A 20506-nucleotide genomic window follows, 5' to 3' on the forward strand; every position below is an offset into this window, starting at 1 on the left:
TTACCACCAGAATACTACATCTGTACTACAGTTATCTTCAGAATGGTTTAATACCAGAATACTACATTTGTACTACAGTTATACTTCAGAATGGTTTAATACCAGAATACTACATTTGTACTACAGTTATACTTCAGAATGGTTTAACACCAGAATACTACGTTGGCACTACAGTTATAGGTCAGAATGGTTTAACACCAGAATACTACATTGGTACTACAGTTATACTTCAGAATGGTTTAACACCAGAATACTACATTGGTACTACAGTTATACTTCAGAATGGTTTAGCACCAGAATACTAGGACTATTACAGGTCAGAATGGTTTACCACCAGAATACTACGTTCGTACTACAGTTATAGGTCAGAATGGTTTAACACCAGAATACTACATTGGTACTACAGTTATACTTCAGAATGGTTTAACACCAGAATACTACGTTCGTACTACAGTTATAGGTCAGAATGGTTTAACACCAGAATACTACATTGGTACTACAGTTATACTTCAGAATGGTTTAGCACCAGAAAACTAGGACTATTACAGGTCAGAATGGGTTACCACCAGAATACTACGTTCGTACTACAGTTATACTTCAGAATGGTTTAACACCAGAATACCAGGACTATGATAGGTTAGAATGGTTTAACACCAGAATACTACATTTGTACGACAGTTATACTTCAGAATGGTTTAATACCAGAATACTACATCTGTACTACAGTTATACTTCAGAATGGTTTAATACCAGAATACTACATTTGTACTACAGTTATACTTCAGAATGGTTTAACACCAGAATACTATATTCGTACTACAGTTATACTTCAGAATGGTTTAGCACCAGAATACTACATTTGTACTACAGTTGTCTTCAGAATGGTTTAACACCAGAATACCAGGACTATGATAGGTAAGAATGGTTTAACACCAGATTTAGGACAATGATAGGTCATAATGGTTTACCCCCAGAATACCAGGAGCATGATAGGTCAGAATGGTTTAACACCAGAATACCAGGACTATGATAGGTCAGAATGGTTTACCCCCAGAATACCAGGAGTATGATAGGTCAGAATGGTTTAGCACCAGATTTAGGACTATGATAGGTCAGAATGGTTCAGGACCAGAATACCAGGACTATGATAGGTCAGAATGGTTTAGCACCAGAATACCAGGACTATGATAGGTCAGAATGGTTTAGCACCAGAATACCAGGACTATGATAGGTCAGAATGGTTTAGCACCAGATTTAGGACTATGATAGGTCAGAATGGTTCAGGACCAGAATACCAGGACTATGATAGGTAAGAATGGTTTAACACCAGATTTAGGACAATGATAGGTCAGAATGGTTTATCCCCAGAATACCAGGACTATGATAGGTCAGAATGGTTTACCCCCAGAATACCAGGAGCATGATAGGTCAGAATGGTTTAACACCAGAATACCAGGAGTATGATAGGTCAGAATGGTTTAGCACCAGAATACCAGGAGTATGATAGGTCAGAATGGTTTAACACCAGAATACCAGGACTATGACAGATCAGAATGGTTTACCCCAGAGTACTACGTTCGTACTACAGGTCAGAATGGTTTACCCCAGAGTACTACGTTCGTACTACAGGTCAGAATGGTTTAACACCAGAGTACCAGGACTATGACAGGTCAGAGAAGGGTCCAAAGCATAACATGTCCCTTTAAGGATGGTATATTTTAGGTATAGCAGAGCGTTACACCAACCATGATTGTGTGTATTCGTCTTAATCTCCTTCTTTATTCCCACATGTACTTTACGTGTTCGCCACATGTTCCCCTCCCTTTTTTGTCCCGTCTTGTCCTCACATTGGTGTTTTATGTATTTTCATCCCTTCTATGGTTGCCATTATTTCCATCCTTCTTCTTCATTCCTGGCCTGCATAAATTGACTTAGACCTAATTGCTTCCAGCAGGCCTTTCCGTGGCTGCATCACGCTGCTTCCGTCATGTGATGAGGGATGTTGTTAATGGGAGGCTGTGCTTCGGCTGCGTGGAGGAAACCCTGAAGGACACAATCTTTGTGGACTTGGGACTGGTTCAGCTATGACATCTTAAAGTGGAACTCAGACCGGTCTGCTCTTCAGCTCTTGGACTTCATGACACCCTTCCTAAATGGCCGAGGAGGTTCTCATTCCACCGCCCGGGAAAATTACAGCGGTAAGTTGCGTCTGTCAGCGACTAATCCCTAATGGTTTTGGACTTGAGGACTCTGCAGCTAATGGAATTTACTACCAACTTTCAAACTTAGCTTAGCGCTGCAAAGACTGACTTGGTGATTGTTGGTGTGGGATGTTTCCAGTTGGTCCTTCTTACTGGAACCATTCAGACATTTTCTGCAGTTGTCTGAAATCATTGTAAAATGATCTATACTGTCGTTTTAGTAGTATTTTGTATTTAGCAGTATTTTTGTGTTTTTGGGGCCCAAAAATGTCTGCTGCTGGGAATTGTTGTCTTGTGATCAATTCATCATGTGGATGAATCACGTTATGGGAACAAAGTTCTTTCAAGTACATCACAAGTTTACATTTACACAATTCTACCTACGCCGGTGTCTTGGTTAGCATCCGTCCCAACTAGTGTGGTTTTTTTGGTTAACAACCAAAATATTTGTTCGCCTGCTTTTTTGCGTCCGAAATACCTTCCGGTTTGTTTTGGATCACAAGAGCAAGACGGTGATCACGCAATGTGACAGGAGTGCATACTACTCCGCTTCCCACGTAAAAGTACTACAGTACTTACCGACAGTACTTACACACGTCACCACCTTGTGGTGTACACTGCCACGGTACAGTGGTTGTTTTTTCCCACTTTCATAATTAATGGAACGGTATGTGTTTATTGGTTGTCCAACATTTATGGTTTTGTGGTCAAATTGTGGTTGCAGAAGAAGAATACCGTGTATTTTCCCAACAAAACCACGTCAAAGTGATGATAAATACCTTATTACTGCATCATTTTCTGCATGTAAAACTAGAATTCTATAAGTCTTTAAAGTCAGTTTTGTGTTATCTTAAACAAATCATTGCATTTATATTATTTTTTAATGGGTAAATTTGTTTTGGTTAAAGTCCGTTTTGGTTTGAGTCGGACCGCCTGGAACAGATTAATGACCACTGTATCTGAAAAGGAGTTTACTACACCGACAATGACTTCCTTTGTTTACTATGTAGTACCAGGCTAGCAAGGATACGGAGTGGTAATCGTACAGTAAATATTGCTGTTAAGTAATAATGAAAAAATGTGTGAATAAAGAAGTAAAGTTGATAGAAACATTGTACTGTAACAGTGCAAACATGAAGTACTTTTTTTGCTTGCTTTTGAGAATGCGCTCGTACTTTGGCAGCGAGCCATGACCTTCTTTGGCAGTCTTGAGGAATGCCAACAATGCCAACAGAACCTTTCCCAACACAATTCTACTCTTTCACTCCAAAATAAAACCCACAATGTTTTTGCTGAAGCAGCGGATATCAGGCAGCTTACGTCTTACATACAACTTAGCTTAGCGTCGGGGAATACGGTCGTTATATTGAGTGGCGTTACCGCATGCTAAGGCGGAAATAATGGTCTTCTAATTGTTCCTACAGACTTCATGAAGCGCCCGCAAGTTGACATGTACCCTTTATTGTTGGGACAGTTTAACACCAGAATACTACATTCATACTACAGTTATAGGTCAGAATGGTTTAGCATCAGAATACTACATTTGTACTACAGTTATACTTCAGAATGATTTAACACCAGAATACTACATTTGTACTACAGTTATACTACAGAGTGGTTTAACACCAGAAAACTACATTTGTACTACAGTTGCACTTCAGAATGGTTTAACACAGAATACTATGTTCGTACTACAGTTATACTTCAGAATGGTTTAACACCAGAATACTACGTTCGTACTACAGTTATACTTCAGAATGGTTTAACACCAGAATACTACATTCATACTACAGTTATAGGTCAGAATGGTTTAGCATCAGAATACTACATTTGTACTACAGTTATACTTCAGAATGGTTTAACACCAGAATACTACATTTGTACTACAGTTATACTACAGAGTGGTTTAACACCAGAATACTACATTTGTACTACAGTTGCACTTCAGAATGGTTTAACACAGAATACTATGTTCGTACTACAGTTATACTTCAGAATGGTTTAACACAGAATACTACATTCGTACTACAGTTGTATGTACTTCAGAATGGTTTAACACAGAATACTATGTTCGTGCTACAGTTATACTTCCGAATGGTTTAACACCAGAATACTACATTTGTACTACAGTTATACTTCAGAATGGTTTAACACCAGAAAACTACATTTGTACTACAGTTGCCTTCAGAATGGTTTAACACCAGAATACTACATTTCTACTACAGTTATACTTCAGAATGGTTTAACACCAGAATACTACATTTGTACTACAGTTATAATTCAGTAATTGTAATCTAACTGTAATATTGACATTGATAACTGTAATATTTGTAAAGTATTACAATTGGTACATGGATTTAAAATGAGCATTTGTGGTCAAAAGAAAGCTTTTGGAAATGAGCTAGCTTAGCTAAGACGCCGCCATTTTGGGGAAGCTGTATCCTGAGATAGTCACATGACCGGCATGGAGTCACTGAAGGACCTGATGAGTTCAATACCAGGCTACGTGGAACCATTTGAACGCAGCGTCTGGTTCAAATGGAAAAGTACTTTCTGACGTGTATTTTTGTTCTCGTGTGTCCACAGCATCTGACAGGCTCGTTGCTAGCCGTGGCTTTTCTTAGCTCCTTTGGGAGTTCCATGCTTTACGGATACAATCTAGCGGTCGTCAACTCTCCCGCTGTGGTAAGACATGACGCCCGGAACCATATGGGGAAAACACAACAATACTACAGTTATACTTCACAATGGTTTAACACCAGAATACTACATTCTAACTACAGTTATAGGTCAGAATGGTTTAACACCAGAATACTACATTCCTACTACAGTTATACTTCAGAATGGTTTAACACCAGAATACTACATTTGTACTACAGTTATACTTCAGAATGGTTTACCACCAGAATACTACGTTCGTACTACAGTTATACTTCAGAATGGTTTAACACCAGAATACTACATTCGTACTACAGTTATACTTCAGAATGGTTTAACACCAGAATACTACATTTGTACTACTATTATACTTCAGAATGGTTTAACACCAGAATACTACGTTCGTACTACAGTTATACTTCAGAATGGTTTAACACCAGAATACTACATTCGTACTACAGTTATACTTCAGAATGGTTTAACACCAGAATACTATATTTGTACTACAGTTATACTTCAGAATGGTTTAACACCAGAATACTACGCTCATACTACAGTTATACTTCAGAATGGTTTAACACCAGAATACTACATTCGTACTACAGTTATACTTCCGAATGGTTTAACACCAGAATATTAGGACTATTACAGGTCAGAATGGTTTACCACCAGAATACTATGTTCGTACTACAGTTGTACTTCTGAATGGTTTAACACCAGAATACTACATTTGTACTACAGTTATACTTCAGAATGGTTTACCACCAGAATACTACACCTGTACTACAGTTATACTTCAGAATGGTTTACCACCATAATACTACGTTTGTACTACAGTTATACTTAAGAATGGTTTAACACCAGAATACTACATTTGTACTACAGTTATACTTAAGAATGGTTTAACACCAGAATACTACATTTGTACTACAGTTATACTTCAGAATGGTTTACCACCAGAATACTACATTCGTACTACAGTTATACTTCAGAATGGTTTACCACCAGAATACTACATTCGTACTACACTTATACTTCAGAATGGTTTAGCACCAGAATACTCGGACTATTACAGGTCAGAATGGTTTACCACCAGAATACTACGTTTGTACTACAGTTATAGGTCAGAATGGTTTAACACCAGAATACTACATTTGTACTACAGTTATGGCCATCGTCAACTCTACGCCTGTAGTACGACATATCGGCCAGCACCACATGCGGCAAACACAACAAAAACAGAAGCCCAGTTTGTTTTGAGTATTTATGTCATATCTCCATCTTGTAGTACATAAAGGACTTCTACAACGTGACCGTGCTGAGCCGCAATGGAACAGGACTTAGCGAGGAGACGCTGACGCTCATGTATTCACTCACAGTGTCCGTATTTGCCATCGGGGGTCTGCTGGGTTCTCTCATTGTGGGAGTGCTGGTCACTCGCTTTGGCAGGTAACATCTGCTTTTCTTTTTAAAACCATATTTCATGCAAAGGTCACATCTCCACAATATTTGTTGGTTTCAAATGAGAACATACTGTGGAGCTAGATACCAAATATGATCACCCAGAGTCTAAAGAGAAGACTCACAATGTCATTTTACAAAGAACACTAAACTCATCACACAGCAACTTAACTCTAAAAGTTGACCTAATAAATATACACAACGATTTTAATTGGAGGAGCAAATGGTAGCTGAATGGATTGGCTGCCTCTGTCCACCTGAGGCAACCAGAGCAGCCCAGAGCATGGAGGGAGGCTGATGTCATTGCAGCACCTCGGCAGGCACCTCAGAATGTATTGTTCAGATGCAAGGTATTATTTTAAGTTTGTATTTGGCCATGTTTGTATAATTCTCAGCTATACCTTTCGAGGGTTAAGTTGCTGCGTGATGAGTTTAGTGTTCTTTGTAAGTACCGGGATGTTGATTGTTATATGCAGTATATATTATGACCTCTGCTGATTTCCAGTGGGTGTACAAATACCTCATGATTGGCTCCTGTCAAAGAATGAGCTGTAATTTACTTCCTGACTCAAAAGCAGCGCAGTATTTCAACAATTAGTAGTAGTTCTGAAGTAAAGCAGACAACAAAGGAAAAAGTAGTTAAACAAGTAAACCATGTAAATAACTAAACAAACTAAGAAAATAACTAAACCAACCCAATATGGACCAAGGGAATACCTTTGAGTGTCTAATTGGGGCGGTTCGATTCCCTGTGGCCGCCAATAGGTCGGACTTGTTTCCATTTGCGTACTTTTAGGGACGAAACTCCAAGACCCAGTCAGGACACTGAGGGGTTTGGGTTCCTGTTTTTTCCAGATGAACGTGGTCACAGGGCCGTGATCTTCAACCCTAAACAGATCAGTTTGTGGCTGGGATGAGAATCATCACCAAGTCCAAGTATTGGAGAATTCTTCTCAAACGTGTCATGAAAACAATCATACACTGGATTTGTCTTCTATGATCTTATGATCGATGATTTTCAATGAAATGTCCTTTTGTATGACTAATGAAGGCATATCATATCATATCTTATGACGCTATGGATGCTCATCTCCATCTTCGTGTACCTGAAGTCTGTGCTGTCATTCCAGGAAAGGCACGGTGGTAAACACAACCATGCTGGTTTTTATTGCTGGTTCACTCATGGGCTTCAGCAGAAGTTGTGCTTCACCTGAGATGCTCATATTGGGTCGTTTCATCACAGGAATCCACTCAGGTAAATCCTGCATTCTTCTTCACTTACAGTTTTTACTGACAAATATCAACAGCAACAAATACAACATGGAGTACTGTCTAGTATGATGTCATGTTCCGAGTCCGTTCATGGGGTGGGGTATCTCATCAGCGCTGATCCCATCCTCCTCCGTCTGTTAGGAGTTTTCCTGATGCTGGTAGGGTTCTTCAATATGTGTTCCCAGCCACGCATGCTTTTGTTTTTCTTTGTCCGCATCTTTTTGGCACAAAAAGATGCTGTCTTCCTGAGCAACAGAAAAACATTCCATTAGCCGAGTTGGGAATTCTCTGCATCACGGACGCCTGAATGAGCTGAAACTTTCCATTATTGGGGGCAGCCAACCTCGGAGGGCAGGTCGGGGCAGAGTGGTCTGCAATATGTGGCATCAGAAAGGGGGCATAAATGTGGAAAATATTTACATATGAGGCTGAAATCAGAGTATGGTTACATTCTATTAAAAAAAAAACACAAATAATAACAAATATCAAAACACATGTTGATGAATGGGCGGCACGGTGGTCTAGGGGTTAGCGCGCAGACCTCAATCCCACCCTCGGGCATCTCTGTGTGGAGTTTGCATGTTCTCCCCGTGCATGCGTGGGTTTTCTCCGGGTACTCCGGTTTCCTCCCACATTCCAAAAACATGCTAGGTTAATTAGCCACTCTAAATTGTCCATGAATGTGAGTGTGAATGGTTGTTTGTCTATATGTGCCCTGTGATTGGCTGGCGACCAGTCCAGGGTGTACCCCGCCTTACGCCCGAAGACAGCTGGGATAGGCTCCAGCACCCCCGCGACCCTCGTGAGGAAAAAGCGGTAGAAAATGAATGAATGTTGATGAATTGGAATCATCTATTCATTGATGAAATGTTGTAGAATATATGCAATATATGTTATTAATTCATTTGTATGGGATTGAGTGAAATAAGCGTTTGATCCTCGACCAAGCTGCCCAATCATGCAGCACGGGTTGGCGTTCCTGAAGTAGCGTGAGGAATATACGTCATCCATAGATATGTGGGACCAGAGTGCCAAGGAGAAGAATGTGGAGAATAAATACTGTAAGGGGTACACTAATCCTAATCCACTAATCCGTGATAAATTCATTGTAATTTAAGGGCTTTCTTTATAGGGTTTTTAGCATTATTAGAGTCTTGTAAACATGAAATAACACCCCTATAGTCACATTTACACTTCTATTACCTATAAAAATAGACATAATAACAGAAAATAAGCTGTTTAAGTATATTATACTGTAAATAAGACACGTGCGATTGGCTGCAGATCAGGATCTAGTTGATTGACAAAAGCCAATCAGCTGTGGCTTGTACTGTTGCGGCCTGCAGGGATCCTCCCACTTTCTTTCCTCCACGCCGCACAAGTGTGACAAAACAAAACAAACATGTCTGCTGTGTGGGACACGCCAAGACAATATCAGGCGCTAATCCAAACCCTAAGACGGAACACTAAGAAGATTTGCTAAGAAGAAATGCTAAGAACTGCAAATAGTGAAATATGCAGAAAGAAAGAAAGTTTGTCAATCAGGAAAAAAAGCTAATGGCGGGGTCAAAGTGAGATGGTCACGTTGACAAAGGGATGTTTGGCCAAACTTTGGTAGGGTCCATGTCTACATGGTTATAGAACCTGGAAGATCAGTCCAAACGATCCCAAGTGGCCGCTACCAAAGACTGAATGAGCGATGACTCTTTGGGAATGATGGGTTCCACAAATGGCCAATCATGATGATGACGATCCTTTCTTTGTGTGTACTGCAGGTATTTCTTTAAGTGTAGTTCCGATGTACCTGGGTGAGATCGCACCCAAGAACCTCAGGGGTTTTCTGGGGTTGGTGCCCAGCATCTTTATCGGCGCAGGAGTTTTCGCTGCCCAAATCCTTGGATTACATGAACTTTTAGGGAAGGTATGTTGTACAAGCATCCATTTCTTCTCTTGAAGGAAATACCTTTGTGATGATATTCCACGTGCTAATGGCTACAAGAGGCGAGTGATACAGATATGATTAATATTACACCATGGCGTTGCATGCCTTGCAGGAGGAATATTGGCCCCTGTTCCTTTCTGTGGTGGTGGTACCCACGTTTATCCAGCTGATACTGTTGCCATGGTTCCCGGAGAGCCCCAGATACCTGCTGATCGAGAAGCACAATGTCCACGCTACCATCACAGGTCAGTACGCAACCTGGCCATGCTGAGGCCGTGGACATGCCAAAGGCAACGATAACCGGTTTGTCAACAAAGAACTCCACCTGTGACGCTATTGTTGATGAAGTAATTGTGTGTTTGGCTAATTGTTCTTGGTAATTACCTCCAGTCGGTATGCAGCACACGGCACGGAAGGCAGTTGCACGAGCTGTATTTGTTTGTCTATGTGTGTGTGTGTGTATGTGAGAGTCATTACTTTTATTGTTTTATGAGTTCTTATCTTGACACATTCTTGCAGGATTAACATGAGCATCTGCAGGGTCGCTGTTGGCGCATCCAGGCACCTCCAGGACCTGGGGGTCTCTGGGGGTCTCTGATCAGGGTCTCGGGAACATTTCTTCTTCAGCACATTCAAACACTTTCTATTGTCTATGCCAGGGGTCAGCAACCCGCGGCTCCAGAGCCGCATGTGGCTCTTCAGCCTCTTTGTTGTGTCTCCCTTTGCAATGCTTGAATATTTTTTAACACCACAGTGGGGAAAAAGCATGTCTTTGTAATGAGTTTAAAAAAATCCAACTTTGTGTGAGTCCATGAATGCATCCTGACTGAGTTCTGACTGGTGATTGGATGAGTACAAGGATGAGCAGACAGGATGCTATTCAGTTCTCTCTCACAGGTAAACATTAAGGAAAATACATTATAAATACTTTTCATCCTTTCCCAAAGCTATTTGACAATTCTAAAAAATAAATTAGAGATCATATAAAACAGCGGCATTGGAACTTCAGGTATCAGGTAAGTTTACAGTAATTTACGCATATATTTATGTAAGTTTATATTTAATATAATACTAGCAAGAGTACTCCAACTTGTTTTTTTCTTATCTGAACTGCTTTGATAGCCCCAAATTCCCTCCAATTTTGTTTTAAACATACTATGTTTTGCGGCTCCAGGCTATTTTTCTTTAGTGAGCAAGGGGGTGAAATGGCTCTTTTCATAATAAAGGTTGCCGACCCCTGGTCTATGCAAATGGATATAAGGGTGATAACTAACACTATATTCATTCTATCTACATTTTATTCTAACAGCGTGTCAAAGCTGGAGGTCCGATCGGACATTCATTCAGTCATTTAGTCATTCAATCATTCAGTCATTCCGTCATTCAATCATTCCGTCATTCAATCATTCAATCTTTCAGTCTTTCAGTCTTTCAGTCTTTCAGTCATTCAGTCTTTCAGTCATTCAGTCATTCATTCAGTCATTCAGTCATTAATTCAGTCGTTAAGTCGTTCAGTCGTTCATTCATTCAGTCATTCAGTCATTCAGTCGTTCATTTGTTCATTTGTTCATTCGTTCAGTCATTCATTCATTCAGTCATTCAGTCATTCAGTTCTGTCATTCAGTCATTCGGTCATTTGCTCATTCGGTCATTCGGTCTTACGGTCTTTCGGTCGTTCGGTCGTTTGTTCGGTCGTTCGGTGGTTTGTTCGGTCGTTCGGTCGTTCGTTCGTTCGTTTGGCCATTTGTTCGTTCAGTCATTCGTTCGTTTAGTCGTTCGTTCAGTCGTTCGTTCGTTCAGTTGTTCGTTTGTTCAGTCGTTTGTTCGTTCAGTCATTCGTTCAGTTGTTCGTTTGTTCAGTCGTTCGTTCGTTCGTTCAGTCATTCGTTCAGTCGTTTGTTTGTTCAGTCGTTCGGTCAGTCGTTCGGTCGTTCGTTCGGTCGTTCGTTCGGTCGTTCGTTCGGTCGTTCGTTTGGTCGTTCGTTCGGTCGTTCGTTCGGTCGTTTGTTCGGCCATTTGTTCGTTCAGTCGTTCGTTTGTTTGGTCGTTCGTTCAGTCATTCGTTCAGTCATTCGTTCAGTCATTCATTCAGTCATTCGGTCGTTCGTTCGTTCGTTCGGTCGTTCGGTCGTTCGGTCGTTTGGTCGTTCGTTCGTTCGTTCGGTCGTTCGGTCGTTCGTTCGTTTGGCCATTCGTTCGTTCAGTCGTTCGTTTGTTCAGTCGTTCGTTCATTCAGTCGTTCGTTCGTTGAGTCGTTCGTTCGTTCAGTCATTCATTTGTTCGTTCAGTCATTCGTTCAGTCATTCAGTCATTGAAATCTTTAGTGAGTGACTGGGAAGAAAAGCTGCAGTGTCTTGGCCCTCCATAGCAGGAGATCATAAAAACAATATTACCAATCCAATCAATAAAATTACAATGGATCAAGTAAAATATATGAGAATAAAGTGAATTCAAAACCGAAGAAATCAGGAAAACATTTTTCACACCACTGGTTATTGTTAGCGGATATGAATAAGTCATATGTGATGGCCGCTACACCACTGGTTATCGTTAGCACATATGAATATGGCTGCCATGTCTCCCCCCAGCTCTGAAGCGGTACAGGGCCAGTTGCAACATCCAGGCTGAGATTGAGGAGATGCAGGAGGAGCAGCGCTCCCTGTCGTCCGTGGAGACGCTGTCAGTTTGGCGTCTCCTTCTGGACAAGACCGTTCGATGGCAGATCCTGACCGTGGTGGTCATCAACATTGGCATGCAGCTCTCTGGCATCGATGCTGTAAGGAGATTTTGGGAAATGTATATTTTCAATAAGACACTAGGAATATGACAATTGGATATATTTCGTTTTATTCAACGTTGGCCACAAGGTTGCAGTAATGCTACATTAATGAGACAATAGGGAGTGCAACAAAGGCTGTTGACATTGTGGCTATATTACTGACTGTAGGGGTGTTATTTTCTTTCTAGAGGGCTCTAATCATGCAAAGAAAATGTATTCTATGTTTCATTGCAAGGCTGGTACTGGTACCGGAAGCGGTACTGGGACTGGGTCGCCAGTCAACCGACTCTATAAGGTCTCAATAGTCAAACAAAATGAAAGTGAAAGTGAAAGTGGGGCACACAGAAAAGGACAAATGGAGACCACGTCTGAGTCGGTACCTCCACTTTCCAAATTCCAAATGTATTGCTAACGCTAGCCATGCTATTCTGCTAACATTGCTGATATGAACAACAAATAGAAATCCCGATGTTCCTGGCAGATCTGGTTTTACACCAACGACATCTTCAAGAACGCAGGAATCCCAGAGCCGGAGATCCCGTACACCACAGCAGGAACAGGAGTCATCGAGATCATTGCTGGACTCGTCGGGGTAAATACCGCTTTGTCTGTGAAACATCTCATCTACTCCACCGGGTCCCTCTTTCATGACGTCTGGTGTCCTTTTGTAGTGTTTCACCATCGAGAGGCTGGGCAGGAAGCCTCTTATGATTGGCGGCTTCACCATGATGGGCGTCTGCAGTGCTGGCATAACCTTTGCCTTGCTGTTACAGGTCAGCGTGAGGGCTTGTGTGTGCCGTTCAAGGCATGGCTAAACAAGGCTGTCCTTTTTACAACACATGAGAACGCTGTGCTGTGTATCGTATGGTTCATTCTCATCCAAAAGCCGACAGCAGCAATAAGGTTAACAAGGATGCAAAAACGCTACGGAGGAGTGGTGTCCCGCTCTTTACGTACATGTCATCATTCTTTGGTCTCTCCCTTTACGTTCATGTGATTCTTTGGTCTCTCCCTTTACGTACATGTCATCATTCTTTGGTCTCTCCCTTTACGTACATGTCATCATTCTTTGGTCTCTCCCTTTACGTACATGTCATCATTCTTTGGTCTCTCCCTTTACGTACATGTCATCATTCTTTGGTCTCTCCCTTTACGTTTGTGTCATCATTCTTTGGTCTCTCCCTTTACGTTCATGTCATTCTTTGGTCTCTCCCTTTACGTACATGTCATCATTCTTTGGTCTCTCCCTTTACGTACATGTCATCATTCTTTGATCTCTCCCTTTACGTACATGTCATCATTCTTTGGTCTCTCCCTTTACGTTTGTGTCATCATTCTTTGGTCTCTCCCTTTACGTTCATGCCATCATTCTTTGGTCTCTCCCTTAAGTACATGTCATCATTCTTTGGTCTCTCCCTTTACGTGCATGTCATCATTCTTTGGTCTCTCCCTTTACGTTCATGTCATCATTCTTTGGTCTCTCCCTTTACGTTCATGTCATCATTCTTTGGTCTCTCCCTTTACGTTCATGTCATCATTCTTTGGTCTCTCCCTTTACGTTCATGTCATCATTCTTTGGTCTCTCCCTTTACGTTCATGTCATCATTCTTTGGTCTCTCCCGTAAGTACATGTCATCATTCTTTGGTCTCTCCCTTTACGTACATGTCATCATTCTTTGGTCTTTACCATTACGTACATGTCATCATTCTTTGGTCTCTCCCTTTACCTACATGTCATCATTCTTTGGTCTCTACCATTACGTACATGTCATCATTCTTTGGTCTCTCCCTTTACGTACATGTCATCATTCTTTGGTCTCTCCCTTTACGTACATGTCATCATTCTTTGGTCTCTCCCTTTACGTTCATGTCATCATTCTTTGGTCTCTCCCTTTACGTTCATGTCATCATTCTTTGGTCTCTCCCTTTACGTACATGTCATCATTCTTTGGTCTCTCCCTTAAGTACATGTCATCATTCTTTGGTCTCTCCCTTTACGTACATGTCATCATTCTTTGGTCTCTCCCTTTACGTACATGTCATCATTCTTTGGTCTCTCCCTTAAGTACATGTCATCATTCTTTTGTCTCTCCCTTTACATTAATGTCATCATTCTTAGGTCTCTCCCTTTACGTTCATGTCATCATTCTTTGGTCTCTCCCTTTACGTTCATGTCATCATTCTTTGGTCTCTCCCTTTACGTACATGTCATCATTCTTTGGTCTCTCCCTTAAGTACATGTCATCATTCTTTGGTCTCTCCCTTTACGTACATGTCATCATTCTTTGGTCTCTCCCTTTACGTTTGTGTCATCATTCTTTGGTCTCTCCCTTTATGTTCATGTCATCATTCTTTGGTCTCTCCCTTAAGTACATGTCATCATTCTTTGGTCTTTCCCTTTACGTACATGTCATCATTCTTTGGTCTCTCCCTTTACGTACATGTCATCATTCTTTGGTCTCTCCCTTTACGTTCATGTCATCATTCTTTGGTCTCTCCCTTTACGTACATGTCATCATTCTTTGGTCTCTCCCTTAAGTACATGTCATCATTCTTTGGTCTCTCCCTTTACGTTCATGTCATCATTCTTTGGTCTCTCCCTTTACGTACATGCCATCATTCTTTGGTCTCTCCCTCCAGACTCAGTTGCCTTTCATGCGCTACGTCAGTGTTGGCTGTGTGGTTGGAATCATCGCTGGCTTCTGTATCGGCCCAGGCAAGTATCGGCGACAGTTGGGGCGTACAGTAGGGATGATCGAGTACACCTGTACCCGTACCCGTACCCACACCCGTATCTGTACCCGTACCTGTTCACCCGTCTAAATTTGGCAGCAAAGTATGACAGAGCTACTGGAATGCTTGGAAATATTAGGTTTGATCCCAAAAGTTATGATTTAGTTGGAGTCCTTCAGAGAGAAGTGAGTGTTTGCAGCAGATCATGCAGCCCCCCTTTTCTAAGAAACCGTGGTGACACGTCAGCCACATCAGAAATCTGACTTGATGTTTATTGGCTTTTCCAGCTGGGGTTCCCTTCTTGGTCACAGCTGAGCTCTTTAAACAATCCCACCGTCCGGCAGCCTACATTGTGGGCGGATCCCTCAACTGGCTCTCCAACTTCACTGTGGGCTTCGTTTTCCCCTTCTTGCAGGTAAAACACACTAACCGTGAACTTCATCGGATTACTTCCTTCAGGTCCTTCACGGCGTATCCATGGTGGTCCTCATACCTGCTCGCTTTTGACTTAATTGCCCTCTTTCTAGCACAGCAGAACATCTCCAATGTTGCTGACCACGGGTGTAGACCAGCAGATCAGTCATTGTTGTCTTTGTGTTCCAAGCAGATGTCAGCTGGGTCTTACTGCTACTTGGTATTTGCCAGCATCTGCCTGTCCGTGGCCGTCTACGTTTATGCCGTCATTCCCGAAACCAAAAACAAGACCTTCATGGAGATCAGTCGCTTGTTCTCCAAGCAAGAACCAGTTCTGGAGACCCAGTGCCTTCTTCTTGTGGATCAGATGCAACTGAAGAAGATGAACGGCTACGGAGTGCTGAAAGCTGCTTCATTGGAGTTTGACAGCTCTTCCTCGTCACCGTAACAAACAGGTTTCTGGTTTTTGAAAGTTCTCTAAATCTCCATACTGTATTTGTTCCAAGCTGGAGGTTTCCACTCAGGTTCAAAACACTGCTGAAAATACTCTATGTTGCCTTCTACTGGTATGTGCCAACCTGATCCTCGTAGTCCACATCAGGCTGTGACGGCTAATAGCTAACGGCTAGCAACTGCTCAGCAAAGTCCCGTGCTACAAAGCGTTCCGGCCACTCCATCCTGGTTTACGGAATGTTATGGAATCAATTGTTGCGTAATGAATTCTACATTTACCTGATATTGTGGGCTCTTGCATCGGATTGGAGGGATTCTATATTTTCTTCCCATATCCAACACAGTACATTTGGCCAATACGGGATCGATGCCGATACTGGGTGTCGGATTGAACCGTCCCTAATGGAAACATAACGGGAATGATGGGAAGACAATAACAATTATGGTTTACTCATATCAGCAGTCTAAAGCAAACGATTGTCTGGGCACATACCGTATGTGTGGATGATATCCATACGTATTGATGATATCGGTTATACGTATTGGCGATATCGGTTTGTACGGATGCTATCCATACAGTATCAACTAATTGCTTGTCTGACTTTGGGTTTGTGCAATTGAAATGCAGTTGATATCAATTAGATGACGTTCAAGTTTATAAATGTATAAAGCTAGTTATTTTATTCACATTATATTTTCTGTGCTTTTGTCCTTTAGATAATGCAAAGGCATATTACTCATTTGTGACTAAATAGAAGTGCACTACAGTATGTACAATTATGAGTACTTGTATCTAGAGCTGTACAGTAAGCAAGCTAAAATGTTTTTGTTTTTTTAATATTAAAAATATGTTTGAAGTATTTAAGAAGAGTGTTGAAATGATATGAGTTATTGTATGAATGATGTGTGTATATGCTGTGTGTGCTTCGGTCATAGTGTTTTGCATGACTTCCTGTTTTGTTCCATGCTGTTTCCTGTCCTGCCGTTCCTGCTTTTGCACTCCTGGCTCTAATTTGAGTTCTAATGAAGCTGCACTGGTTCCTGTCTTTGCATCTTGAGGTCACGCCAACGCCATATCGTGACGAAGAAGTACTCGTTCTTCGTTACTGCAGACATGACACCGCATCGATGAGGTAGGAATTCCAAGTCCAGAGTTCTCGTTGCCCCAATGATGGCCCAACGGGGGCAGCTGATGGCCAACCATAAATCATCCAAAGTTCAACCACCCAGTGTTGGCGTTTGGGAAACCGCCAAGAAGCCCAGAGGGCCCATCGGGAAATATGGAGGATATTTGCCAGGAGGGAACCATGAGCGGGACTTCCAGCCGGATGAGCTGGGTTTGGGTTTCCATGCCCACACGGAACAAGGGACCGGTTGTTACCCGGTTGACATCAGCGGGCTTGGAGCGTGCGGTGGGTAAGTTCCTCCATAGGCATGATAACGATGAAAAAGGAAAAATGTGCAAACAAACAAAAAATGTGAAGCCTCCTTTGTCAAATTGAGTGTGCCACCAGGTTCCACCAGCAGGGGGCAGTGCTGCTTCATGTGTACAACTTTAAGGTGATTTCAGTGAAATGTGGATAACCGTATGAAAATAAGCAGTAAAATGCAGTTGACTATGGCATGTGTGGGAATATTAAACGATGAAGTATTAAAAATAAAGTATATGTCAGGTATCCACTGTAGATTTCCCCATTCCAAATAGTTCAAAAGAGTAAAGTATAAAAGTGCTTGTTCACTGGTTAGCATAGCATGTTGTCTCGCCACGCCCCCGTGCGCATGTGCATGGCGGACGTGGAAAGGTCCTGGCAGGTAGATAAATAATGTGACACCTGACGGCTACCGGCTGGAAGTGTTTTATGGCGGAATGTCTTACAAGCTATTCATTCCACGTTAGCACGGCCTCACCCTGCAGACACGCGTGGACGTGTTTGCTTGTGAAGCCATTCAATCCTTAGCTTTCGGTTGTAGCTGACACATTTTTACAATAAACAACAATTAGACCCAATTTGGGCACCGCTGGACGCTACCGTGGACACGAACAAAAAGCTTATTTTTAAGAATTGACATTTTCATGAATCATTTTTAATATTGGCAAATGACGTCGTCAATAAAAGCGCCATTTGATTTGATGGCGTCCACGCAATAACTTCCCATGTCTAATATAGCATTATCGTCCCAAACACGAGTATTATTATATCAATGCGATGTGCCTGCTTGAGTCATCTTGGTCTTCCTGACATCGAGGGGGTCCAAAGTGCGGCTTTTTTGACATTTTGTAAAAATGGAACAAAAAACAAGCGTGAATGTGCTGCTCCGTGTGCTCAGAGTGGCTGTTTCGCTTTTATATGCTAGTTCCGGTTTGATGCTCTTATTTTGGTACCGTTTCCTCTTTTGCCTGTTGTGTCTACGTGCTTTGCTTTGTCCTTCTGCTTATCTGGGTTTCCCTTCTATTGACTTCCGGTGTTAAAGCCTGACTGCGGAGATCAGATACATATCATATTTAAATATAAACGAGGCCTTAATCGGTGGCGTTTGAAAAGATTTTAATTGTTGTGTTCAAACCGAGATGAAAAAGGCAGTTACAGATCACATGTGGGCCAAAAACGCAACTGATGACGTGTACAGTTAATGTATATCTTTTTTATTGATTACTGCATACTTAATTGTTTATTGTTCTCATATACTACTAGATGTTTGAATTTTTGAATAATGAATAAAATATTTGGGGAAAAGTTAGTCACTGCTGTCTTCCCTGAAGCTGCAGACATGATCTACCAAGTATGCTAATTAGCATGCTTATTGCTATGCTAACGAGCAGGCCCAATAAGCACTGGTGTTATTTCCACTCCTTCTATGTTTATCCTCCCAAATCATTAAAGTCACTCGCATGTTGATTGCTCGTCCCTTTCATCATTTTGTCGGGAACGCCATGACGTTGTGGGGGTCAGAAGGTAAAGATGAAGCATTTAATAGCACTCTAAATAAACTAGTCTGCATATTAAAGCACGTATTGATGTCTTCGCAAATAAAACCTTTGTGTTTGTGTTGCTATGATAACTCATCAATATCAACAAATGCAAGTCCACGCAACTTAAAGAACGTGACGTGCTATATAAATACAATACATTTTGATTCTTATTATGGTGATTATCACCATGGCAATGGAGCTGGTTTATTTTGCCTGCACGTACCACGCACTGCCACAAGAGGCCGCTAACGAGTCGTTCAACGTTTTCTGATTCATGGAGGTCAAAACATAGATGGAGAGATGGCTCCCGTATAATAATAATGTGGAGAATAAATAGATGACATCAAATATGAACAATGTACAGCGTAAAGAGTAATTTGTACAATAATTTAAATAATTAAGAATAAATAATAAAGAATAAATAATAATAATTTAAAGTTTTGGTTGTACGTGTGGGCAGGTAGAGGGGCATTAGGGGGGAAGAGCTTCAGTTGAGGGGGTTGATATCAGTGTGTCTATCAGCTATATAGGCTGTATAGCAGGGGTCTCAAACTCAATTTACTTGGGGGCCACTGGAACTCGGGTCTGGGTGAGACTGGGCCGCATCAGGTTTTCAAAAAAAAAAAAAAAGGCATTTATTAAAAACAAATTTTTTTTAAAAACTTCACTTTGGTTCCAATTTTCTACAATAAAAGCTCTGGTAAAACATTCCACTGTTCTCAAATATCTTACTTTTTATTTTTCTACACAAAATAAGATGAAAAATAAATAAACAAATCAAGAATAAAGAAAATCAATTAATCAGTAATAAATAAATTTAATAATAATAATAATAATAAAAGGGCATTGATATGAAAGTTTAATGTTAGTGCGGCTCGCGCAAGTTTGATATGGATGCTGTATGGTATCATGTACCCAGAAAAAATTATTACGTTTGATTCATGTTCATGTTAAAGGTTAAATAACTGTTAATAGTTATCCTCCCTATCCGTGTGGAAGTGGTAAGTTTTTGGCTATTTAAGTTTAAAGGAAATAACTTGAAGGCTACCGTTTAGGTCGCTAGCTCTCTAGTTTGCGAGTTAGCATGTGTCTCAAGACCCTGCAGTTGCGCAATATGTTGTAAATAAAAAGAGTATAAATGTGACTATAGTCGTGTTTTGTCATGTCTACAGGGCTCTAATAATGCTTTGTTCATTTTAATCTGAAAAAAATAATTTGTCTACCCACCAACTATATGTGCTTTCTTAACTTTTTATTATTTGCCCTTTTATTATTATTATTATTATATTTATTTATTTATTACTGATTGATTGATTTTCTTTATTCTTGATTTGTTTATTTATTTTTCATCTTATTTTGTGCAGAAAAATAAAAAGTAAGATCTTTGAGAACAGTGGAATGTTTTATCAGAGCTTTTATTGTAGAAAATCGGAACCAAAGCAAAGTTTATTCATTTTTCTGTTTTTAATAAATGCGTTTTTTTGTTTTTTTTTGAAAACCTGATGCGGCCCAGTCTCACCCAGACCCTAGCTCCAGTGGCCCCCAGGTAAATTGAGTTTGAGACCCCTGGTTTAGAAGATGAACCTTGGTGTGATGAATCAACAAATGGCCGTCAGATGGTC

General features: G+C 41.0%; 1 protein-coding gene across 6 annotated transcripts; it reads left to right on the forward strand.

Annotated features, from left to right (window-relative positions):
* Positions 1 to 1929: 1929 nt before the first annotated feature.
* slc2a15a (solute carrier family 2 member 15a) lies at positions 1930 to 16791 on the forward strand. 6 transcript variants are annotated; one of them, XM_058076909.1, is made up of 12 exons: positions 1930 to 2198; positions 4788 to 4886; positions 6148 to 6308; positions 7451 to 7575; positions 9368 to 9513; positions 9647 to 9779; positions 12123 to 12310; positions 12795 to 12905; positions 12985 to 13086; positions 14954 to 15029; positions 15334 to 15461; positions 15654 to 16791. In XM_058076909.1, exons 1-12 carry the CDS (start codon positions 2154 to 2156, stop codon positions 15906 to 15908), a joined length of 1569 nt encoding a protein of 522 aa, XP_057932892.1. In that variant the 5' UTR covers positions 1930 to 2153; the 3' UTR covers positions 15909 to 16791. The 6 variants fall into 6 exon arrangements, with proteins under 6 accessions (XP_057932892.1, XP_057932890.1, XP_057932891.1 ...); XM_058076907.1 differs by having other exon boundaries at positions 15334 to 16791; XM_058076908.1 differs by lacking the exon at positions 1930 to 2198 and having other exon boundaries at positions 4662 to 4886.
* Positions 16792 to 20506: the final 3715 nt, after the last annotated feature.

Source organism: Doryrhamphus excisus, chromosome 7 (genome assembly GCF_030265055.1).
Source record: "Doryrhamphus excisus isolate RoL2022-K1 chromosome 7, RoL_Dexc_1.0, whole genome shotgun sequence".
NCBI lineage: Eukaryota > Metazoa > Chordata > Actinopteri > Syngnathiformes > Syngnathidae > Doryrhamphus > Doryrhamphus excisus.

Coding starts and splice junctions, on each gene's coding strand:
- slc2a15a (XM_058076906.1), top strand. CDS start 4,740: ATGGAAAAGTACTTTCTGACGTGTATTTTTGTTCTCGTGTGTCCACAG. Junction 9,780..12,122: donor TGTCCACGCTACCATCACAG/GTCAGTACGCAA, acceptor GTCTCCCCCCAG/CTCTGAAGCGGTACAGGGCC. Junction 13,087..14,953: donor CCTTTGCCTTGCTGTTACAG/GTCAGCGTGAGG, acceptor CTCTCCCTCCAG/ACTCAGTTGCCTTTCATGCG.